At 40.0% G+C, this 20650-nt stretch overlaps 1 protein-coding gene and 1 long non-coding RNA gene across 2 annotated transcripts in view; one reads left to right on the top strand and one right to left on the bottom strand.

Moving 5' to 3' along the window:
* antxr2a (ANTXR cell adhesion molecule 2a) overlaps positions 1–17927 on the top strand; it is an 88695-nt gene extending 70768 nt beyond the window's left edge. Inside the window, exon 17 of the mRNA XM_032516117.1 lies at positions 15134–17927. Coding sequence (XP_032372008.1) covers positions 15134–15172 — 39 coding nt within the window. The 3' untranslated portion in view covers positions 15173–17927. The remainder of the gene's footprint in view (positions 1–15133) is intronic.
* Positions 6575–20650, bottom strand: part of LOC116689568 (uncharacterized) — a 24779-nt gene continuing 10703 nt past the window's right edge. The window contains exon 3 of the long non-coding RNA XR_004332039.1: positions 6575–6689. This is a non-coding gene — a long non-coding RNA (uncharacterized LOC116689568). The remainder of the gene's footprint in view (positions 6690–20650) is intronic.

The following is a 20650-nucleotide window of genomic DNA, read 5'->3' as shown; positions in this document are numbered from 1 at the left end:
TCTATCTTTGTTGTCAGTCTGGCTCAGGATAAACTTCTTGTGAAACATGAACTTACACAAACAATGAATGCTACAGAACTTTCTTTTTTTATCCAGTTTGACAGTCAGTTATAACCGAAAAAGAACATAAAGTACGTTAATGTAGATTTTCTTTCTTTTTCTTTATTACATGGTATCGGATCGGTGCATAAATTCCAGTACTTTCCAACGTTTTAGGCAGTATTGGTATCAGTATCTCTAGTCACACTAAGATGCAGTCTTTAGGCTTAAATAACCATTATTTAATCAAGGATACATGTACAAAGAGAAAACATTCAACAGAGTTCAGTCACATATCTGCTTGAATCACGTACACGAATGGCATAAAGATTTTAGTTAGTTATTCAGTTATTAGTTATTTTAGTTCAAGTTCACTTTTGTGGCTTTGCCTCTTCCTGAAAACAGCACAAGACCTGAGTGCAGCTGCATCCCATAAAAGCTCTTTATTAAAGATCAGTTTGTAGTTAGTGTTGCATGAGCATTGATTTATCATGTTACATTGATTTTTAATGATGTATCCTTGCTTTACACAGCAGTGTGAGGGTTTGTGTGTGTGTTTGGGAAAATGCCGGTTGTGGGTCCACCCAGTGTGTGTTGCTGCTCATGTCCTTAGTGCTCAGGTCACATTAACCCAGTTCTCACAGTTTGTAGCCCATGTTTTAAAGAAACAAAATAAATATATAAAGACACACAACACCTCCCTGTTGTCAGTGTGGCTTCAGGCTCCTTCACGCTGTTATATTTCCAGCATCGCTGGCCGATGATCACATTATTTACCGCTTGTATTAACATGCGGCTTGATAAGCATATTTTCCTCAGTAGAGCTAACAAGATGCTTTATCACCGAGCCTGTCCGCGCGGCGTAGCAGACCACCGCTGCTCGCTCGTATTTCCACCCTGTTAGTTTACAGCCTCGTAAATAACAACTTTTCTCCTGTTGAGATTTAAAGCTGGAGTTTTTGCAGTAAAATCAGATTTAACATTGAACGTGAAGACAGATTTTGGTTGTGAATTATGAACCCGGAACCTTTAATGTAAATCAACTATGAGGTCTGCTAAATAAGCACAACACATTTTAAATATTCAGCACAACAACACAGAGTTAATATTCAAAATGTAAAAAAAAAACAAAATAAAACTTTGTTGGTTAAGTCATTATTAAAATTGTGTGTTTTGCAGTAAACTTTGTGCCTTTTTAACTTTTTATTATTTTTTTCCCACAGGGTACAGGGGATCTTCCTTTTAAATGACATAAATCTCATTTAATATAAACAAGGAATTATGCAATGTTTTAAATGATATGTGATTTTTAAACTGATACTAAAAGATGAATAAAAACGAGTAGATTCACATCAACACATCTTAAAATCTTATATTTTGAAAAGAAACTGATAAGAAACACTATTTAATTGTTGAACAGGGAATAAACGGGTTATTATAATTATCAAAAGGCAAAATCATAAAAAAGAAAACCTTAAATACCCAAAATGATGCAGACTAATTGATTAAACAATTTAAAAAGATTCAATGTGTTTCAGAAGTAACTTTCCTGTCTGTCAGAGCAGAACGCTACAGATGTTCATCTACTGGCAAAGATAAAATAAACCAAAATTGTCAGAGAAACTAATAATAATTAATTCATCAACCCGCAACGCAATTATCTTCTTTGTGTCTTTGATTAGACACAATTTTCCATTCATTCTTTTGTTTTACCTTTTTGTTGTAATTGTAGTTAATCATGTCAATTGCAAGAAAGCGTTGCATGTTTTTTGGCAGTTGACGTCGGCGCGTCATTAGCTGCAAAGCTGCATCTTTAATTTGTTGATTAACTCTTAAAAGAGGAACGAGGGCTGTGATCTCTCTCTCACTAATTGCGTCTGAAGGATCAATGATTCAGTAATGAAACAAATATGAGATGGGTTTTTTTTTTTTGGTTTGGGAAACAAAGTTTCTTTTTTTTTCTTTTTTTTAAGAATCAGTCGAAAAAAACCTGAATATTCATTGCAAATCAAATCCGGTTGAACAATTAAAAAAACTATTGACACTCACGGTAGAGAAACATCCAAAAAAAGCTGCCTTTTTTTCTTGCACTTATACGGATTAATTTCAGGTTGTTGCCGACCCGGACCAGCCTTCCCTTTCACCTCTCGACAGGGCGCAATGCCAAACCCATTTCCTCCTGCATTAGTCTCATCAGGGACTTTAATATGTGCCACCCTGTAGGAGGGAAGCCTCCCTGGCACGTGCACAACACACACAAACACACCGCCCCATCTTGACAGCTCACTCCAATTACTGGCCCTCCCTGTCGCATGGCCTGCATCTCTGCTTAGAACAGATCATATGTGACCCTGTCCAGCATGCCGCTGGTGGAGGGGGAAGAGGGGGAACCATGCAGGGAACACAAGTAGTAACACACACCCACTCACACATTTACACTTACTTAAGGGACACTCTCCAAAAATTGAGGCCAATCAAAGAGTGTCATTCCAAAATGAGATCTTCAGCACTTGAAAATATATCTGCTTACTCTGACAAAAAAAAGAGACTGGCATCAAAGTAAGGCACATTGCTGCTAATGAGTCATCTTAAAACCTTTGTTTACTAATAGGTTTTTGAAGATTAAATCATCTGTGGTTTTTAAAATATTGACAGATGAATTTAAAGGCTACAAAGTTTAGACCAAATGGATATTTAGCATATTTATTTTTGGAAAGAAACAGTTTTTGTTTTTTTTTAACTTAAAGGCTGTCTCATTGAAGATGCAGACAGTAAAATGCTACTGCTATTAGAGGTCCTGGATTAAAATCGGTGTACACAATCAGAGAAGTTGATAACGGGTTTCTTCATCCATCCTCTAACACCTCTTGTCTGCAGAAATGGAATTGTTTGCTATAGGGGATACATTTTGCTTGAGTTTTTGTGTGACACTGAAATCATGGATGCTGTTAATACATATTTCATCATCAGTGGTGTTGGGTGCTCTATGCATCTTAACCCTGAGGTTTAAGCAGAAGCATGGTTTATTCCATTTGCGGTAGCATAAAACCGACACATTTTATGGTGGAGTATTAACAGGCAAATATTGCATTTGCATTTAACCAAATACAAGAGCTGTTTGGTAGCTAGGGCCGTGGCCTGGAGACATGATGTGAGCTTATGTTTTAAGTGCAGTTCTGAGTGTTTGTGGCGTCTCTCCTGGCCTCTCTGGGAGGACAGTTGTGGCGATGTCACGTAATTTAAAAGTACAGATGAGCCCACTGGCTCTTTGTGGACGCTGATACACTGTGGCACCCAGAAGAAAAATTAACAAATGGCCCCCACTTTGTTTTTGGTATGTGTTTGGAGTCCTTGTTCAGAAGGCTTGCACATATTGTGTGAGCGTGTTGTGAGGCAGATTGGAGCTTTTGGGACACTCAACAGCTGTGTGTTTACTGCAGAACTGGCTCTTTTTTTCTTTTTGCGGAATTCGATTGCTTCTCCAGTTTGCATGTTTTCGCGCAAAGTGTGCCACAACTTAGTATCTTACTTGTGTCATCTCTTAATATTCAAATGCTTTTTACTTTATTTTCTATCGCCAACTAGCACCTGAGAAACTTTAATATATAGTATGCTGTTTTGCAGTTTTAAAATATCACACTACAATTTGTCCAATCTGCCCACCTATCTGCTTTTTCTCCCAGCTCCCAAAGCAACTTGCATTTTTAGAAACCACACAGAAGGCTGGAAATGGCTCAAACTTAAGGTATCGTGACCCTTTAGAAGTATTTAAACTTTTATAAAAAGAACACTGAGCTCCAAACTGGTTTTCTGTGGCCTTTTAACACCATTAAAAGCTGTGACTAGTTCTTCCTACAAGCATCTGCTTAGCACTAATAGTTAAAAAAAGAAGAGACAGGGATGTTTTTGTGCTTTGCATAACCAAATCTGCAGCAAGTGGGCATCACGTGGGAAATGGAGGGAAAGATTTGGGTGACATGTAAGTCTGTCACCTCACGTGTTGTAAAACAGGCTATTAACTGGTACACATGTTGTACAAAGGTATCATTGTATCAGTTGAAGGGGCTGTCTATAAACTGGCTCTTCCTTGACAGACAGTGTCTCAGTCAGTCCATTAGCTGTAAACCCAGTTGTCTGGCTGCAGTGGGTTGACTTGGACGAGGTCTATCTAAGTCACTTCAGCACATATCAGCCCAAGAACAATCCCTCCTCTGTCTGATCCTCCTAGCACTGCTCCATGCCGATCCTCCCACGATCCCCCTCTCTTATGATTATTTTATCCTTTTAAATTCTTTATGCCGCATTGCCGTGGCATCGTCCCCGCTAGAGCAGAGCGGCGCGTTGGCCATACAGTACATTCACACTACAGTTATTTGGACGGCGCTCCGGTGTGGCTCTGTCCCGGTCCCTCGGTTGGATTCTGCTCGTCCATTAGTGCCATCTGTGCCTTCCTGCGCCGTCTGTGAGGGCCCCGTCGACGCCAAAACGATTGGCATTTCTCTGGAACAACCAGAGGGACGGTGCCCAGAGCTTTTAGCTGCCAATGATGTGCACTTACTCTGAAAAAGCAGAGAGGGTGGGTAATGGAAGCAAGCAGGCAGCCCCAGCAGGAAACAGCTGCACCTACAGAACTGTGGCGTCCATGTTCAAGCTTCAGGAGATACCACTTATCCTTGCTACAACAGACAGCTGATACAAAGTCAAGAGCTGTGTCCTTTTAGACATTTTGCTGGCAGTAATATGCACATTGACTGGATGCATGTGTGAATTATATTGAAATATAATAAAACCTGCAACCACCAGGTCATCATGCATATCAGAAGGTGTAAGTGAGCATTTTAACCTTTTTTAACTTCTATTTTACAATACCGGACAACTTGATGTCACCAATCCTACCATTGCCGCTTGGCCATATGGCTTACCCTGTAACACAGAGATCTACCACAGGGGGTCCTTAGAGTCACTGCAGGTCGGCCTCCACTTTATTGTTTAAGTTTTTTTTCAAATTAAAATGTTTTAACATGAATCTAACATTATTAGCAAATATTAATCCCCACTGATACTATGCTTTCAGGCCTATGGGTGAGGTAGTCCCTAAGGTAGCCGTCTGTGCACGTCTGTGGGGCGGCTGTGGCTCAGTGGTAGAGCGGTTCGATCCCTGGCCCTGCAGTCCCACGTTGAAGTGTCCTTGGGCAAGACACTGAACCCTGAGTTGCCCCCGGTGCTGCACATCGAAGTGTGAATGTGTGTTTATCTGATGAGCAGGTGGCACCTTGTACGGCAGCCTCGGCCACAGTGTATGAATGTGTGTGAATGGTGAATATTTCCTGTATGATTTAAAAGCGCTTTGAGTAGTCGTTAAGACTAGAAAAGCGCTACATAAATACAGCACATTTATATTTACAGATACAGTTAATTTGAAGGAATCACTGTGCCACATGTATGTTTAACATTGAAATATTTCTAAAATCACGGCAACAATTATTTTGACAGCTTAGTAGTCTATGCACTAAAAAGGTGTATATATAAAGGTTTAAGGCTGCCCTACGCTTTATTGTAGGCCCAGTTTAATATATATCTTAATTTTATACAATATTAGTGGTAGGGGGTCCCTGCTCCGGCTCTCCTTCAGTTAAGGGGTCCTTGGTTTAAAAAATGTTGACGACCCCTGCTTTTAACCTTTTCTTTGGCGACCTGCTCTTGCTGCACAATACCTAGGATACAGACTGGACGCTCTCAGCTGATGATGTGGGATGAAGGGAGCAAATATTAAAGTCAAGGACAGATCTTAATATTATCTGGTCAATGACATAAATACGGAATATGTCCTCAAGATGCAAGAATTTGTACATTTAAGAAGGAAGAGCAGATCTCTTGACAAATTGTAATTTAAAGTCAAAAAGTTCTTCAATATAATGCTCTAATTCAACTATTATAAAGCCACTATACAGTTCACACTGATACATGAACAAAAAGAGATATTTCAACAAAAAGTTTTGCACCAAGAAGCTCAAAAAGTTACATTGATTGGAGTCTGATCAACAGTGTTTCCAAATGGCAGTAGAGACCTCAAGAAAACAACAAACAGAAACACTTGCTTGCTGGGTCGGACCAAAGACGTGGACCTTTTTCTTCACCATCAGTTTCTTTTTCTGCCACTCAGTAAAATGTTCTCCTGTCTGCAGGAAATGGGAGCCAGCGATGCTCTGACAGTCTGCAGACCATATGCTGCTGATGCTTGCTTGCATAACTTTTTACTGCAAGCTGTCACTCACTCCCTCTCTGCTCCCTGGGTCACTGAAGTAGCCATCACAGCTTGATATCCCATCATCCACCACTTTAATCAGACTAAGGCTCTCTATTGGAGGCAGTGTTGCTTTAAGTTTGGATATTTTTGATATTTGGATATTTTTTACAAAATAGGATTTGATGGTAGATCTTTGTTATCGCTGTTATCGTTCAGGATTTGGATTAAGAGGGTTACTGTTGTATCTGGACAAATACTAAATTCTGATAGCATAGCATGATTAAGTTTGCCCTGTCCTGTTTCAACATGATAATGTCCCCGTACACAAAGCCAGCTCCATAAAGAATTGGTTTTCCCAGTTTGGTGTGGAAGAACTTGGCTGGTAGGCACAGAGCCCTGACCTCTCAGCCACATCCAAACCCTTGGGAATGACCTGGAACAAACGTTATCTCCCAGCAGTGTTGGACCATATTAACGCTATTGTGTCTGAATGGGAGCAAATCCCTGCAGCCAGGTTCTAAAATCTGGTGAAAAGGCTGAAACCATAAGAGTGGAGCTTGGTATAACAGCTTTGGAGCAGGAAAAGCATCCAGAAGGCATCACTTTTTTTTCCAGCACCTTCCAAGATGTCTGCTAAACTTCATAGTAGTGAAAGGAGTGTTTTTTTCTTTTTAGAATGTTGTCCTCCCATGTACCTTATGTGCTTGTATAATCTTTATTCATCTCTTTACAATGAGAAGAACTGCCTGAGTTGTCAGCGAGCATCATGTATTTGGCCGAGTCTCAGGTGGCTCTGATTTCCCAGCAGGCCAGATGGCAGCGCTGTGTGGGCAGTGTGTGTGTGTGTGTGTGTGCGTGTGTGTGTGTGTGTGTGTGTGTGTGTGTGTGTGTGTGTGTGCGTGGACGAGGGGCTGTGAGAAGAGCCTTGTGGAGGGAGGATTGCTCACACCCTGGCTCTCTTCTCTGTCCCCGTGCAGCTGTGCTTCTCCGTCCAACTTGAACTTTTAATTTGTTCAATATGTGGCAGAGGACACAGAGTAAAACAGAACACATGTCTGGTGGCTGAGGCTCGACGGGCAGCAACTTGAAGAGGGATGATGACACTGTGTGGAGTTATTAATGTTTTACTTAAATGTCTGCTGCTCCCAACATGGAAGCAGCAGAGGATGAATGTTAATTTGACCAACACATTTTATTTCTTGTACTTAGGGTGGATTGTACCAGCACAGATAGGTTTAAACTTAAATTGGGGTTAGGGATTACTTTTTTGTTGGCGTTTTTGCCCTTAATTTGACAGTGTAGAGACTGAGACTGGGGTATGACATACAACAAAGGTCCCAAGGCTGGAATCAAGCCCGGGACGATGTGGTAATTTTGCATGCGCTGTAACCACTTGGCTACGAAGGCACTCCACTCATTTATTTAAATTATTAACACAGATTTTAAATTAATCCATGGGATAGCATAACTCAGTTTAAGGATTTGAAGTTAATGAATAAACCACTACTATTATTATCATATAGACCATGATAAATGAGTTCTAGATCGAAATAATCACTGACCAAAACTCCATAAATGGCGCCATTACTGCCACAGCCTCCAGGAGTAAATAAAGATATAATTAAGGATTGTGTAAAAATGGAAAGAAATATCAATGCACACACTTATCTCCTAGCATAAACAGTGATGCACCAATTGGATACTTTCTTGTGATCTCTGAAACCCAATGAGAAACCAAGCCTTTTTCCACATCTTTTAAAGTGGAAGTGAGCAGTAGAACATACTAAAGGTAGTTCATGCAGTAAAAAAGTGGAACATCTACCACAGCTATATGATGCTGTATGGAAATACTGTTCAGCTCATTACCTTTTTGTCAGAACAACAGTGTTATAATGTAATGGGTGTTGCAGTCATCCTGTTGCTGTTGGATTAAGTAAGCCCTAGATTAACTAAGACACTGTATAGGCTGCAAAGCTCTAATGTTGAAAAAAAGTCTCTGTTCTGGTAATAAAATCTTTCAAAGCCTGTAGCTTATCACTGCAAAATAAGCATCTTGCAACTGGATTACAACTCTCATGCTTGCAAGTGTTTTCACACTACAGTCCAGATGGGAGATTCGTTCTGTAACCTCAATGGATGCCTTCTTTCGTGCATCTTATTTTGGTTTTTGATATTGTAAATGTGACTAACTATGCAATCAATTAATACAAGCCAATACAAACATTTGGAGGGAGCTGTGTTCATTTCCTTTCATGAATCTTCCAAAAAATGCTGTGGAGACTTATTTTAAACTGGTTCCGAGAAGAGACAAACACATGGCAACTTCATGTTTTAGCTTTGATGATCCAGCTACTAGCTAGCGGTAGGCTAACGTTAGCTGCTGTCGAGTATAGTGTTAACTAGGGTCACGTGCAACAATGTTTCTGTTGCCTGTAACGTCTGTTACTAATCCGTAACTAATTAATTCTTATTAATAAAGATATAACTAGGGATTATGCAAAAATGGAAAGAAATATCAATGCAAACATATCTCTCCTAGCATAACTAGTGATGCACCGATCAGATACATTTCTTGTGATCTCTGAAACCTGGTGAGAAACCAACACTTTTTTCACATCTTTTTACACATCACAGACATTTTTTAGCCTGTGAGTTACGACTTCAAGTCACGACTCATGACTTGGTTGTGTTCCAGGCAAAGTCACCACAAACCCTTCTAGCTAGCCTTAGCTAGCAGCTACCTAACGTTAGCTACCGCTAGCTGACACCTTGTCGGCAACATATTTTGGGCTTCAATTAATGAACATAACCTGAAGTAGTACATAATCGTATGTGTATTGTTTTGATTACAATGTGTGGAATTACTTTACGTTGCCTGTTTATACTATTTCTCACGGCGTCTGTATAGCATCAACAGGAATTGTTATTGTTGTTTATTTGTGGGTGACGTCAAAACTGTAAGTGGGTGAGTTCACAAGTAGTAAGATATGGGTTTGGAAAACGTGTCCAGTTGCAATCTACAGCTACGCCACTCACTAAAAGCTTTTCATACACTCTGAATATGTCAGAAGAAATGCTTTAAGTATCCAAGACATTGTTTACTTTAGGTCGTTTCTTGGAAAACTGAATGATTGTTTGAAGATGTGGTTTTCCAAGCAGGTGCACCCAGCTGGAGCAGTGTTTGGACATGAGTGCAGTGTACACACATATCATTAAAATCATTAAGCTAGCCAGAATTTCCTGTAGCTAAATGACTAAATGTTTGCACAGCCTCCCAGCCTGTTGACTCAAGTGATCTTTTCCCAGGTTGAGGTCAGGAAATTAGACCTATACACATTTAAAATCCCCTGATTTGGGCATCAGACAAAGGGTGCAGACATTGTCATCTACCCCAGATGTTATGCAGAATAAAAAATATACTCCGTAAGGAAGTGAAAGCAAATAGTAACCAGTTGTTCAATTTATGTCGTAATAGGTCTTAAAACCCCACCCAGTTATGTGGCAGCTGATTTGTAGTGAGATTGTTATTCTATCAAATCTTCAACTACTAGAAAGGAAATATATTCGTCAGTACCACCAAGATCCTTTTCCAAACAATATGTTAAAGATCATTAGGGCCTAAGCGCCGACAGCGGCGAAGGCCTCATTGAAACGGAAGGGATTCTTCCTTTCCTTTCTTCCGGCAAATAAATTGACTTTTTGATGGGCTTAACATACAACAATTCTGGTGAAAATTAACGGATTCTAAGGGTTTCGGGAATAAGCGGAGCCCTGCAGTTCGTTTAACGTAGACTTATATGTGAAGCATTTCGAAACATAATTTGTTTTTTTTATTGGAGCCATACCCTAAACCCAACAGGAAGTCCGGCATTTTGAATTGAAAGTTCAAAATTTGTGTGATTTTGGCCATTTCCACATGTCGTACTTTAACTAACTCCTAGATATTTCATCCGATCAACTTCAAATTTGGTTTGTGCCATCTTAAGACGTTAAAGATGAAAAGCTATTAAAATAAAAACTTTTGTCATACGGCATGGCTGTGGCTGGGGGAAATTTTGTACGTTTCGCCATCGAAACAGGAAGTGGGTGTCCCTTGAGTGTACATCGTCCAATCGGCTCAAAACTTTTCCGGATTCATAAAAGTCCAACCCTGAGGACATATACACACCGATATTTACTCAAAGTTATAGCGTCCTCTAGTGGCAACAGGAAGTAGGCCTAAAAGTCAAGGTGCTATACTTTAACAGACTCCTCCTAGAGATTTCATCTTATGGACTTCAAATTCGGTCTGTACCATCGCAACACCTTAAAGATGAAAATATGTCAAAAGCTAAACTTTTTGTCCAGCGGTGGGGGCGTGGCGTTGTGGCCATCTTGAGCATTTATCGATGAACAAAGAAGTTGTTGTAACTTTAGTGTACATTGTCCAATTTGGCCAAAATGTCTAACAATTGACAAGGGACCAGGCCTGAGGCCAATATTAGTCCAAAATTGACTTTTGGCTATAGCGCCCCACACTAGCAACATTAAATCAACCTTATATGACAACCCAGACGCGCGCAGAGGCACGAGGCGCGTCCAACGCTGTTCGTAGCTTTAATTTTAATTTAATATTTACAATATTCAAGAGAACAAAAAAAACGGCCTAGAGTTTGGTCTGAGCTCTAAGTGGCTGCTGTCTGTTTTTTAAATCCGCAGAGCTCTTTAGAGAGTTGCAGTTCTGGGGGACTCAAGCTGCTCACGGTGTGAACACTGCGAGAAATGAGAAGGAAAATCAAACACATACGCACAGTCACATTCTCCCCACTTCATTCCTGGAGCGCTTCCTCAAGTTACAAGCCAACAGTCCAAGTGACAAACATGTTGTCTGAGGACTAGGCAAATGTGGACCTCTGCTGCTCCTGTCAACATGAATCGAGGGCCCGCTAACAAGACTTCAATGTAGATGGCTAAAACTGTGGTCAGACAGTGTTGTATTCCACAACATGCAGAGTTGGGATTTGGGAGGATTATTTTAGATGCTGAGATTACTACGCAAGAGTTAACAATTTTTCCAAAACAAAATTTGGAGTAAATGGTGAAGAGTAATTTTAGCTCCTTGTTGCATTCTGAATTTTTTTTATTTTTTTTTAGGCATTTTAGGCCATTATTGACACAACACTTTAAGAAATGAAAGGGGGAGAGACGGGGAAATGACATGTAGCAAACGGCTGCAGGTTGGAGTCAAACCCCGGCATGCTGCGTCGAGGAGTAAACCTCTATATATGGGCGCCCGCTCTTCTAAAAATTATTAAGTGTTACAATGGACTGAATGAATGAATTGATAAGAACATTCATCAACAACTTTAATAACCGATTGTTTTAAGTAGTTCAGCCAATAAAATGCCAGTCATTTGCACAGTATGTTCCAGCTTCTTCAGTGTGACAATTTGCAGCTTTTTCTGCCTCCAATCATCATTTACAGAATATTTTTTATTTATTTTAATTTTTACAATGACTACTTTAATTTCAGACTAAGTACTAATGTTTGATAAGCAGCAATCATCAGTTTAAGGATTGATTTTCATATTGTTGCTGAAAACTATCTACTTGTGTGTGAGCTCTCAGACATACAGTATCAACATTGGATGTTGTAATAATCAGTTTAGTTACATATCTTGGTTCAATATATCCCCATTAGCCAGTGTAGTGTCTGTAATGAGCCTTATTAATCACAGTCTCCATGTGGAAGTGGATGCTTCTGTTTGACCACCCACCCGACCCCCTCCTCTTGTCCCTTCACCTCTCCATCTCTCCACCTGACTCATCCACCCATCTATCTGCAGTCACGCTCCCGTCCGTCTGATGAGATTTCACTGACATCCTGTGCTGACATATTCAGACTATTGTTCTGCTGCTTCGGGTGGCACAGGTGGGCCTCCATCTCTCCAACATGGCCCAGTTACAAGGCAGCACTCCCTGCCAAGTCAGACCCCGCTCATCTGGGAACAGGGGAGCTGGAATGGGTTTGACCGTATTGTGCTGCACCTGCTTCGCCCTCGCACCAGATCCCCCGGCTTCGCCTGCCATTCTGCCGCCGCACAGAGCACTTCTTCCCTCACCGAGCCCCTGTGCCGTAAAACCCGTAAAATCCACTGAACTTAGCCGCTCTGATGGCCGTGGCCAAAACAGCATCTGATGTGCCTTATTTGTTGACTGTGTGAGATTAGTTGCAGAGGGTACACGTCGAGGGGCTTACCATGCAGAGATGGAGCGAAGCCCCCACCCCTCCGTCAAACACCCACCAGCCCTGCCAAATAATGAGAAATGGAAGATTCTCCAGCTTGTCTAAGGCCCTCATCACAGTCGGTCCGTGCGCACTTCTGCTCCCGAGCCAGACTGTAGTGCAGATACTGTAAGAGCTCCCCCAGCAGAGGAACTGGCGGCTGACTTCTGCATTCACTCTGCAGCTCAGGAGCCAATGTCATGGTCACTTCTGTCCATAATACCTCAATGGGAAGCATCCACCTGGACTGTATGAGGCCGATATGTGCAAGGATGTTCTTTTGTTTTCCTAAAAACAGAAAAGGAAAGAGATCAAAGAGCTCAATTATGTGCACATTTAAATGCAAATTCAGTTCAGCACATGAATTATGTCCTTTTGATACCACATTCTGTGATTTTTCTAAACGATCTAAATTTTTACACACACCTCTGAAACAAAAATTGAAAATGTGATGTCTTAGAGACATTCTTAGTCAACTAATAATCACAAAATTGCATTAACAAATCCGCTTCTCCAGTATGATTCTCCCTCTGCAGATGTGTCGTCATACAGAGGGATCTCGTAAAACTAAAAACTTATTAAGGACCAAAGCAAAAAGTCTTTACATTTCTTAGTCAAGCAAGACAACAGTGATTAAGTGTGTAGTTGACTAAGAGAGGTGCTGGACTTTAAACACACCCTTTCTACATCAAGGTCTGCATCAGCAACTAAAGTAGTACTATCACAAAATGCTCCCAACATTGTGACTCTCTGGAAATCAGGCCTGGACAATCCAGAGAACAAGAGACACAATGACAGAGAAGAGACACCCAAAAGACATTAACATTCACATGAGAAATGAGAAAAATCAGAAAGCATATCGTCGGTCAGTAATCACATTTCTCTCCTTCCTCTTAACCAATTTTGGAACCAACATTAGCTTAGTTGTAATCTATTAAAGGTTTGCTGCTTTTCTGAAAGGAAGCGTCAGCTTGATTTATTTTGATCAGAGCATTTGAACAGACGACATAGTGAGAGGACAGTCTCTCTAGAGCATCACACCATTTTTTCTTATCTGATTTCTCTGTTTTGAGCTGTGGAAACCATCCTATTCAAATGGATTTATTTCTGTTCCAGTGGGACTTTGGATAGTCTAATTATGGATAGAAGGCTAAACCGCTACAAGTCATGATCTTATTTTTTTTTTTTTTTTTTCTCTTTCTCATCCTGGTACCCTCTGCCACAGGGAGTATATCACGTACATGTGCACCTACCAGGTAGATATTCAGTTATGCATCTACGTGGCCATGAAAACAGGATTCCCCGGCAGAAATGTGGCCCTGTTAACTTGGTGTGTCTAATTATTTGGCCTGCATGGTGACTCAGAGGCTCACACTTACAGCCAAAAAGTCCCAAGTTTAAAACCAATTGGGGGGGGGCTTTTATTTTGGAGTTTCTTCTCATGATTGTGTGGCTTATGTGGAAATACTGTATGTATTGCATATTAAAGGGTCAGTTCACCAACAAACTTACACAAAAAACCTCATCTCACTTAAACATTTGAGGAACTTCTTTTGGATTAAGAAACTGTCCTCATGAGAACAAACATGGTGTGCTGTTGAGTAATTTGTTACTGTATTGAGCAGCTCAAACACAATTCCATTCGCGCCATTGCGTCTGCATAGATAGATATGGCACTATAATATTCCTGCTATTGCTGTTGAGTAGGGCACTGTGCACAGATGATGCTGCTCACTAACTCTAAATATGTATAACTAGTCAAAGGATGCAGAGGACACGTGTCCCAGCAAAGATGAATGAATGAAGAATAACTTGACTACCTTTTTATGATGTTGTGACCAGGTTACAATAAGCACATGTAAACTCACTGACCGAGACAGAGAGAGGTGAAGAGGTACAGAGAGTCAGAGTTGGGAGGTTGGAGGCCCGCTAGCTGCTGGGGATTTGCTGTGCGAGAGCTCCCTCTTGGTGCCAGCCGGCCTACTGTTGGTGAGCAGGCTGCCGCTGCACCGAGAGGCTCAGACAGCTGCCTAGACACAAACACACACACACACACACACACACACACACACACACACACACATAAATATACATTGGGTGAGACTAAGCACAGGGATAAGAAATTGAGATGTCCGTGGTCTCAGTACAGTATTGAAGGAACAAGAACACTTGCTGCTGCTTCACCAGTTGATGCTTGATTAGATTTAAATATAATTTCTGCCGATTGTTTTACTTTATGTTTCTTGAAATTATGCTGTCATGGATGTATCTTTGAAAAGTGTTTTATGTGTGTTAATTATGTACAACCTCTTATCTCTCATGGTTTCTTCTGCTGGTTTGTTTTTACTTGTGTATGTATCAAAAGACAGTTAATAGGTATATATGTATATATCATTATTTTATATCTTTATATTGTCTTATTGTTATCTACATCACTTTATTTTGAATATTTTAATAGATATTAGAAGCAGCAAATTAGGTCTTAAATACTATACTTGAAAAACTGCAGATAAGTATGAGGTGGTCATTAACTATAAAGGTTGTAATATGGTCTCTCTCCTCTTTCTCTCTGTGTTTTTCAGGGTCGGTGTATTAATTTCAACCGTGTGCAGCATCAGTAGAAAAGAAGGACTACTGTGTGAAGACCAACATGTGCAGATCGCTATAGACAAGAGAAGAAGTTCAGGTTTTTGTTTTTTTAAAGATCTTTAGTCCTGCGGCTAAAACCACTATCTGTTCACTCTGCTCTACTTTGTGCACAAAGTTTCTCCTTCTGTTTTTTTTTTTTAATGCTCTTAGACCTTTAAAGCACACTGGGTGAACTTTTAATATCAACTCTTAATCATTAAGTTATTTACAACCTATTTTCTATTACCAAAATATTTCTTTTAAATTAAAAAGAAGAAAAAAAAGTCGAGCAGAAGCACAGGGCGCCCCAGAACTCAGCACTCAGACTCGGTTAGCTTTTCGTGTGCACCAAAGGCTTAACATATTCTGACCATATTGTGCCTTCTGTGAAAAACCTAATTTCATGGACACAGACGGAAGCTATCTAAAGCAAGAAAGAAAAAAAAAAAAAAAAACACTGGAGAATGGGGGCTGTTTGCCTTTGGCGTGGAAGTCGGAATAATCCCAGTGGGCCATACAAGTGCAGAAGTCCGTTGCCTTTTGGCAATGTCTCATCACAAATCCTCTCCAACTTCGGCAGTGCTGGATGCCTGGCGGCTGCCCTTTGACTGGCTTATCTTGTCATTTTAACACTGAGAAGTGCACACGCATGACAAATTGTAGACAGGATGCCCCAAGGTATTGGAAGGCACCAAGACTTTGCCCTGTAGTTTTTCGTTGTTGTTTCTTTTTTTTTTTTCCTAAGACACCTTCCTTTCATTATGCACTCGGGACAAGAAAATTAATAGAGCGTTATTCGACCGCAGGACAGCCTCCTGACCAGGATGATCGCCAGCTAGGGTTTGAGGGATTGATGCCTTTAAGACCTTGACATGGCGCTTGGTGTTTTTTGCCCCTGTTTTCAGTGCAGTCTGCTCTGTGCTCAGCAAGGCGTAGCACATCACAGCCCATAAACCAGCCTATCAGTTAAGACTTTTAAGATATAGATAGAGCTGCCTCGACACTCCTCTGCCCACCGTCTCAATCCTCCGAGGGCTTCCAGGCCGCGTCACAACTCACTAGTTCACTTGGCACCAGAATATCAAAGTTTAATTAAAATAATTAAAGGCAACAGCAAGCAGCAGCCTGTGAAGACTTGGCTGTCTCTTTTTTATGCCTTTTGACGTTGAATGACCTATTACTGTGTTATTCACAGGAAAAAAAAAGAGGACACGGCGCCACAGTGATAGTGCACCACGTCCAAAACGCAAACCCAAAGTAACGGATGCGATGGACGGATAAGTATTGTTCATTTCCAGAAATTATGTCTCCAGCCCCCCCCTTCACCCCCAACTCCCTCACCCCAAAAAGCAGGGTATATATATATATATTTATATATATTGTGGATTTCTGAAGCGCGCTGTCATGACGCCAATCCCAAATGATGTTAGTGTGAGCGGAAACACTGTGGGGGAGGAAACAGGGCAGCAGCTGAAGAAAAAGGCTCGAATGATCCAGTCACTTCGGATGCCGTACTTCAGATGGAAAATGGATATTCGAGTCGAAACCTGACAAAGCGCGCCAGCTTTGACGGGAAGCGGTATAGACAATGACCAGTGGCTGGGTCAGTGGGATGTCTCTGTGCAAGCAGGGAAGCTTATCAAATGACACTAAAAATAAGTTCAACAACCATCAAGTTTGAGGGGAAATGGGTGACCGTCTCCCATTCGGTGGGCACGAGGGCGCACAGCGCGCAACACGCCAGTCTAATTATTCCTTTGTTTCCTCTTTGTTCCAATCGGAGGGACATAAATAATTCCAAATCAAATCCTCCGGGTGTGCTGGTATTTATGTCTGACTTAAACGTTTTTAGCCTCTTGCATAATTTTGCAGGCTGACATTTAAGAGGCTCATCAGCCTCTTTCTGGACAGTCGCTGGACGAGGAAATTTTAGCACTTGGATCTTGTCTTTTTCATGTTACAACCAAGAGCACAGGAATGTTATTAACCCGAACTAATGAGATATTTACATAGCAGTCACAACACAAGTCGCCCTGCTAATAACGCGTCGCAAGTTCCCTCTGTGTGCTCTGCACACATCATTACACACACACAGTATTCATTTTTTATACCTATTTTTTGTAGATTTAAAATGAAAAAAACGTTATCGTTGAATTTCTTTGTGCCTTTTATAAATTGATGCCTTTGATAAAAAATAATTATTTTTGTATTTCTGCACTTTTTAAATTAGGTTGTTTTAATGTCATTTAAACACAAAAAGTAAAAGAAGTTGAGTTGACATTTTTTTAAGTTCAAAACAATTTCACTTCAGCCAAGTTGTTTCACGTTAAATACAACTAAAATCTAAAAACAAAGATCATCACAATTGTGTTGATACACTTGTTTTATTTTTGTCAACATCTTTTTCAATTTTGGGTTTAATTTGATTTGCATGCGCAACTTTCTGCTTCGTACATCATTTACATCTAGATTAAGGTGCAAAAATTGTAATTTATCATTTAATTATCTTTATTTTTTTTCTAAAAACTTTTGTATTTCATACTGCCTTTTTATATTCACGTAGCACCTTTAAATCCAGGTTCAAGTCACACAAGCTGCACATATATGTGTGAGTTGCCACCCAAATACCAAAACAAACATGTTTCCAAAGCTTTTTTTTAATTTTTTTTATGAGTTTTACACTGTTTTTTATGTTGTTCTTTTTATGTACACTGCAGTCTGTTGTGTCAAATATACATTTAATGAAAAGCAAAGTGTGTTTAGTTTTTTTTTTCTCTTCTTAACACGTGGGTGTGCTGGTAGGGGTGGACATGCTGAAGGCGATCTTTAATTGGGCCCTTACAGATTTATAGGGCCCGACAGGGAACGTGATTATACAGTGTGTGTGGACAGAGGAGTGGACAGTGTGCAGCCTCTCCCCCTGTGAAGTCAGTCACCTGAGGCATCACACACACACACACACACACACACACACACACACACACACACACACACAATCCCTCCAAGGTCTTCAACGCCCCAAAAATGAGGTCTTGCATTTAGTAAAAATATGCACTCGTACACCTTCTGCTTTATCCACGTTTGCATGCGGTGACAAGATGCCAGCTGAGGGGTGTGTGCGTGTGCGTGTGCGTGTGCGTGTGCGTGTGCAATCACCCCTCCTCCATGTTGGAAGTAAAAGATGGAGAATGATGTGTCCTTGTTCCCACTTTTTGTAGGCTAAACTCTCCTCTCATGAAGGTTGTTTAACAAAATCAGGTTTTGTTCTCATTTCTGCCACTAAACGTCTCAAGAAATCATCTTCTGTTCTCCAGACACACACATATGCTGCACAATACAGCCATGTAAAGCTGTTACTGTGAGGAAAACATTGCCTGAGCAGTATTAATCCTTTCTGTAGACTCTGTAGTCTTTTTTACTACATTGCTAAACATGAACACACTTTTCTGTAAACTTTTGTTTTATGTTTTTCTATTAAAGAGAAATATACAAGCAAAGACCCATATGGTTAAAACCCCAGAGGACCTTAAAATGCTCCTGAATATGAAAAACAAAACCCAGGAAAAAGCAGAAGAGGTTTATATATGAGCTTTGATTTAATCCAAAATCTTACAGTTACAAGTGGTTGAGACCAGCTAGTCTGACCCTACAGGGGCGACATCAGCACTGGAAGAGGTTTTAGTGTAATTAACTTCAGAAAAATTAGCAATACTACATTAGAAATAAATACTCTTATACACAACTTTCAAACATTTACCAAATGTAGGTAAAAGTACAGGAGAATTATCAACAAAGTGTACTTAAAAAATACCAATAGTAGAAGCACTCATAATGCATGAAGATGTAATTACAATTTTTAAGTTCATGTATCATATTGTAAATGCTTTTGGAAGAAGATGTTAATCTGTAAAGTAACTAGAAACCCTCAGACAAATGTATAGCAGAAAATAGGATTATTCAAGTAAAGTATGAATACCTTATGTAACTATCTTCATCAGGGCAAAATTAAAGAAAACTATAATTCAATAACACCCACGCCTTCCACATATAGACTATCCTCCAGAACTAAACCTTCAGTTGAGGAAGTACTTCTGTCATGAGTGTTCACATTTAGTTTGAAGTTTTGATCCTTTCAGACATAAATATACTAATGCGGCTGCTACATCAAAATAAAAATATAAAACCATAATAACTTTTCTCAAAAGTGTCATCATCACCCTGATGTTCATCTGTTTACACATATTCTCATTTAACAAAAAATAACTTCTCAAATTCATCATTGTAAATGAAATCATTGTTTCATCTAAACTTCTGAAAATTAGTTTTGAATAAATTATCTGATAAAACCATACATTAACAAGACTAAAGATTTATGTGAGCAATTAGTTGTTTTTATAATATATAGCAAAAAGCACGTGTGTGTGTGTGTGTGTGTGTGTGTGTGTGTGTGGTGTGGGTGTGTATATAATATAATATATATACAGTATGTGTGTATGTGTCTATATATATATATGTGTATATATATATATTATTATATTATATATATAGATTATATAAAAAAACAAGTTGTTGGTGTTTTCTCTATCTCATTAGTTCAGACATGTATAAACTGAATCTTGTTAAGCTTTTAAGATGAGATAAACTTTATTGATCCAATGCAGGGAAACACAAACCGTTCTGACAAAATAAGCAGTGGGATAAAAAAAAAATTAAAAAAAAACATCTTTGGAAAGTTGTGACAGGCATCGGCCCTTATTTCCTGACATTTTGTAGACTAAACACTCAATGAATGAAAATACAGCAAACATACTAAAAGATAATAAAACCGTTGTTCGTTGCAGCCTTAATACAGAAACACACCCGCGTTGAATGTGTAAGGGCTGCACTCATGAGCTGGAAAGAACTGGAAAAGTAACGCGTCATCAGCTCATTGTTTCCTGTCCGTTAGTTTACTGAAGTCTTCATTACAAACATTTCACTCAAAAAACGCCGCATGAAGCCAAAAATACATAATAACTCGTGAGTCATTGTGTGGAAGTTCCCACAGCTTTAACTGCTGATTGTGTGTGAAGTGGACTAAATACATCCTCAATGTGTCATTCTGCTCCACAGACAGCATGGCTCCATGCTAACTAAATCATCACCATAAGCTGATTACTGCTCACCAGTTCCCACAGCCTCTACCTCCAGCTATTAGAGACATTAGGGAGCATATTTTCATTAAGTGTTTAAAATCACTGATTTTTATAAACTGCTTTATCAAAATATCTGCTTATCCGCTCTGTTTACGGTTGTGCTTGTGATCAGCAGCAGCAGCTACAGGCTGCGTTGCTTTAAACACAGCTGGCCGCGGAAACACTTGCGCTAATCTGACTTTATGATTCATCCTGCAAAAGCTGATGTTTCTAGACTGGAGTCTGGTGCACGGCCGCTGTCCAGACAGCACATACACTAACCCGTCTTAGATTTTT

The sequence above is a fragment of the Etheostoma spectabile genome, chromosome 5 (assembly GCF_008692095.1).
Source record: "Etheostoma spectabile isolate EspeVRDwgs_2016 chromosome 5, UIUC_Espe_1.0, whole genome shotgun sequence".
Classification (NCBI taxonomy): Eukaryota; Metazoa; Chordata; class Actinopteri; order Perciformes; family Percidae; genus Etheostoma; species Etheostoma spectabile.
This window is presented reverse-complemented; position numbering and strand designations above follow the sequence as displayed.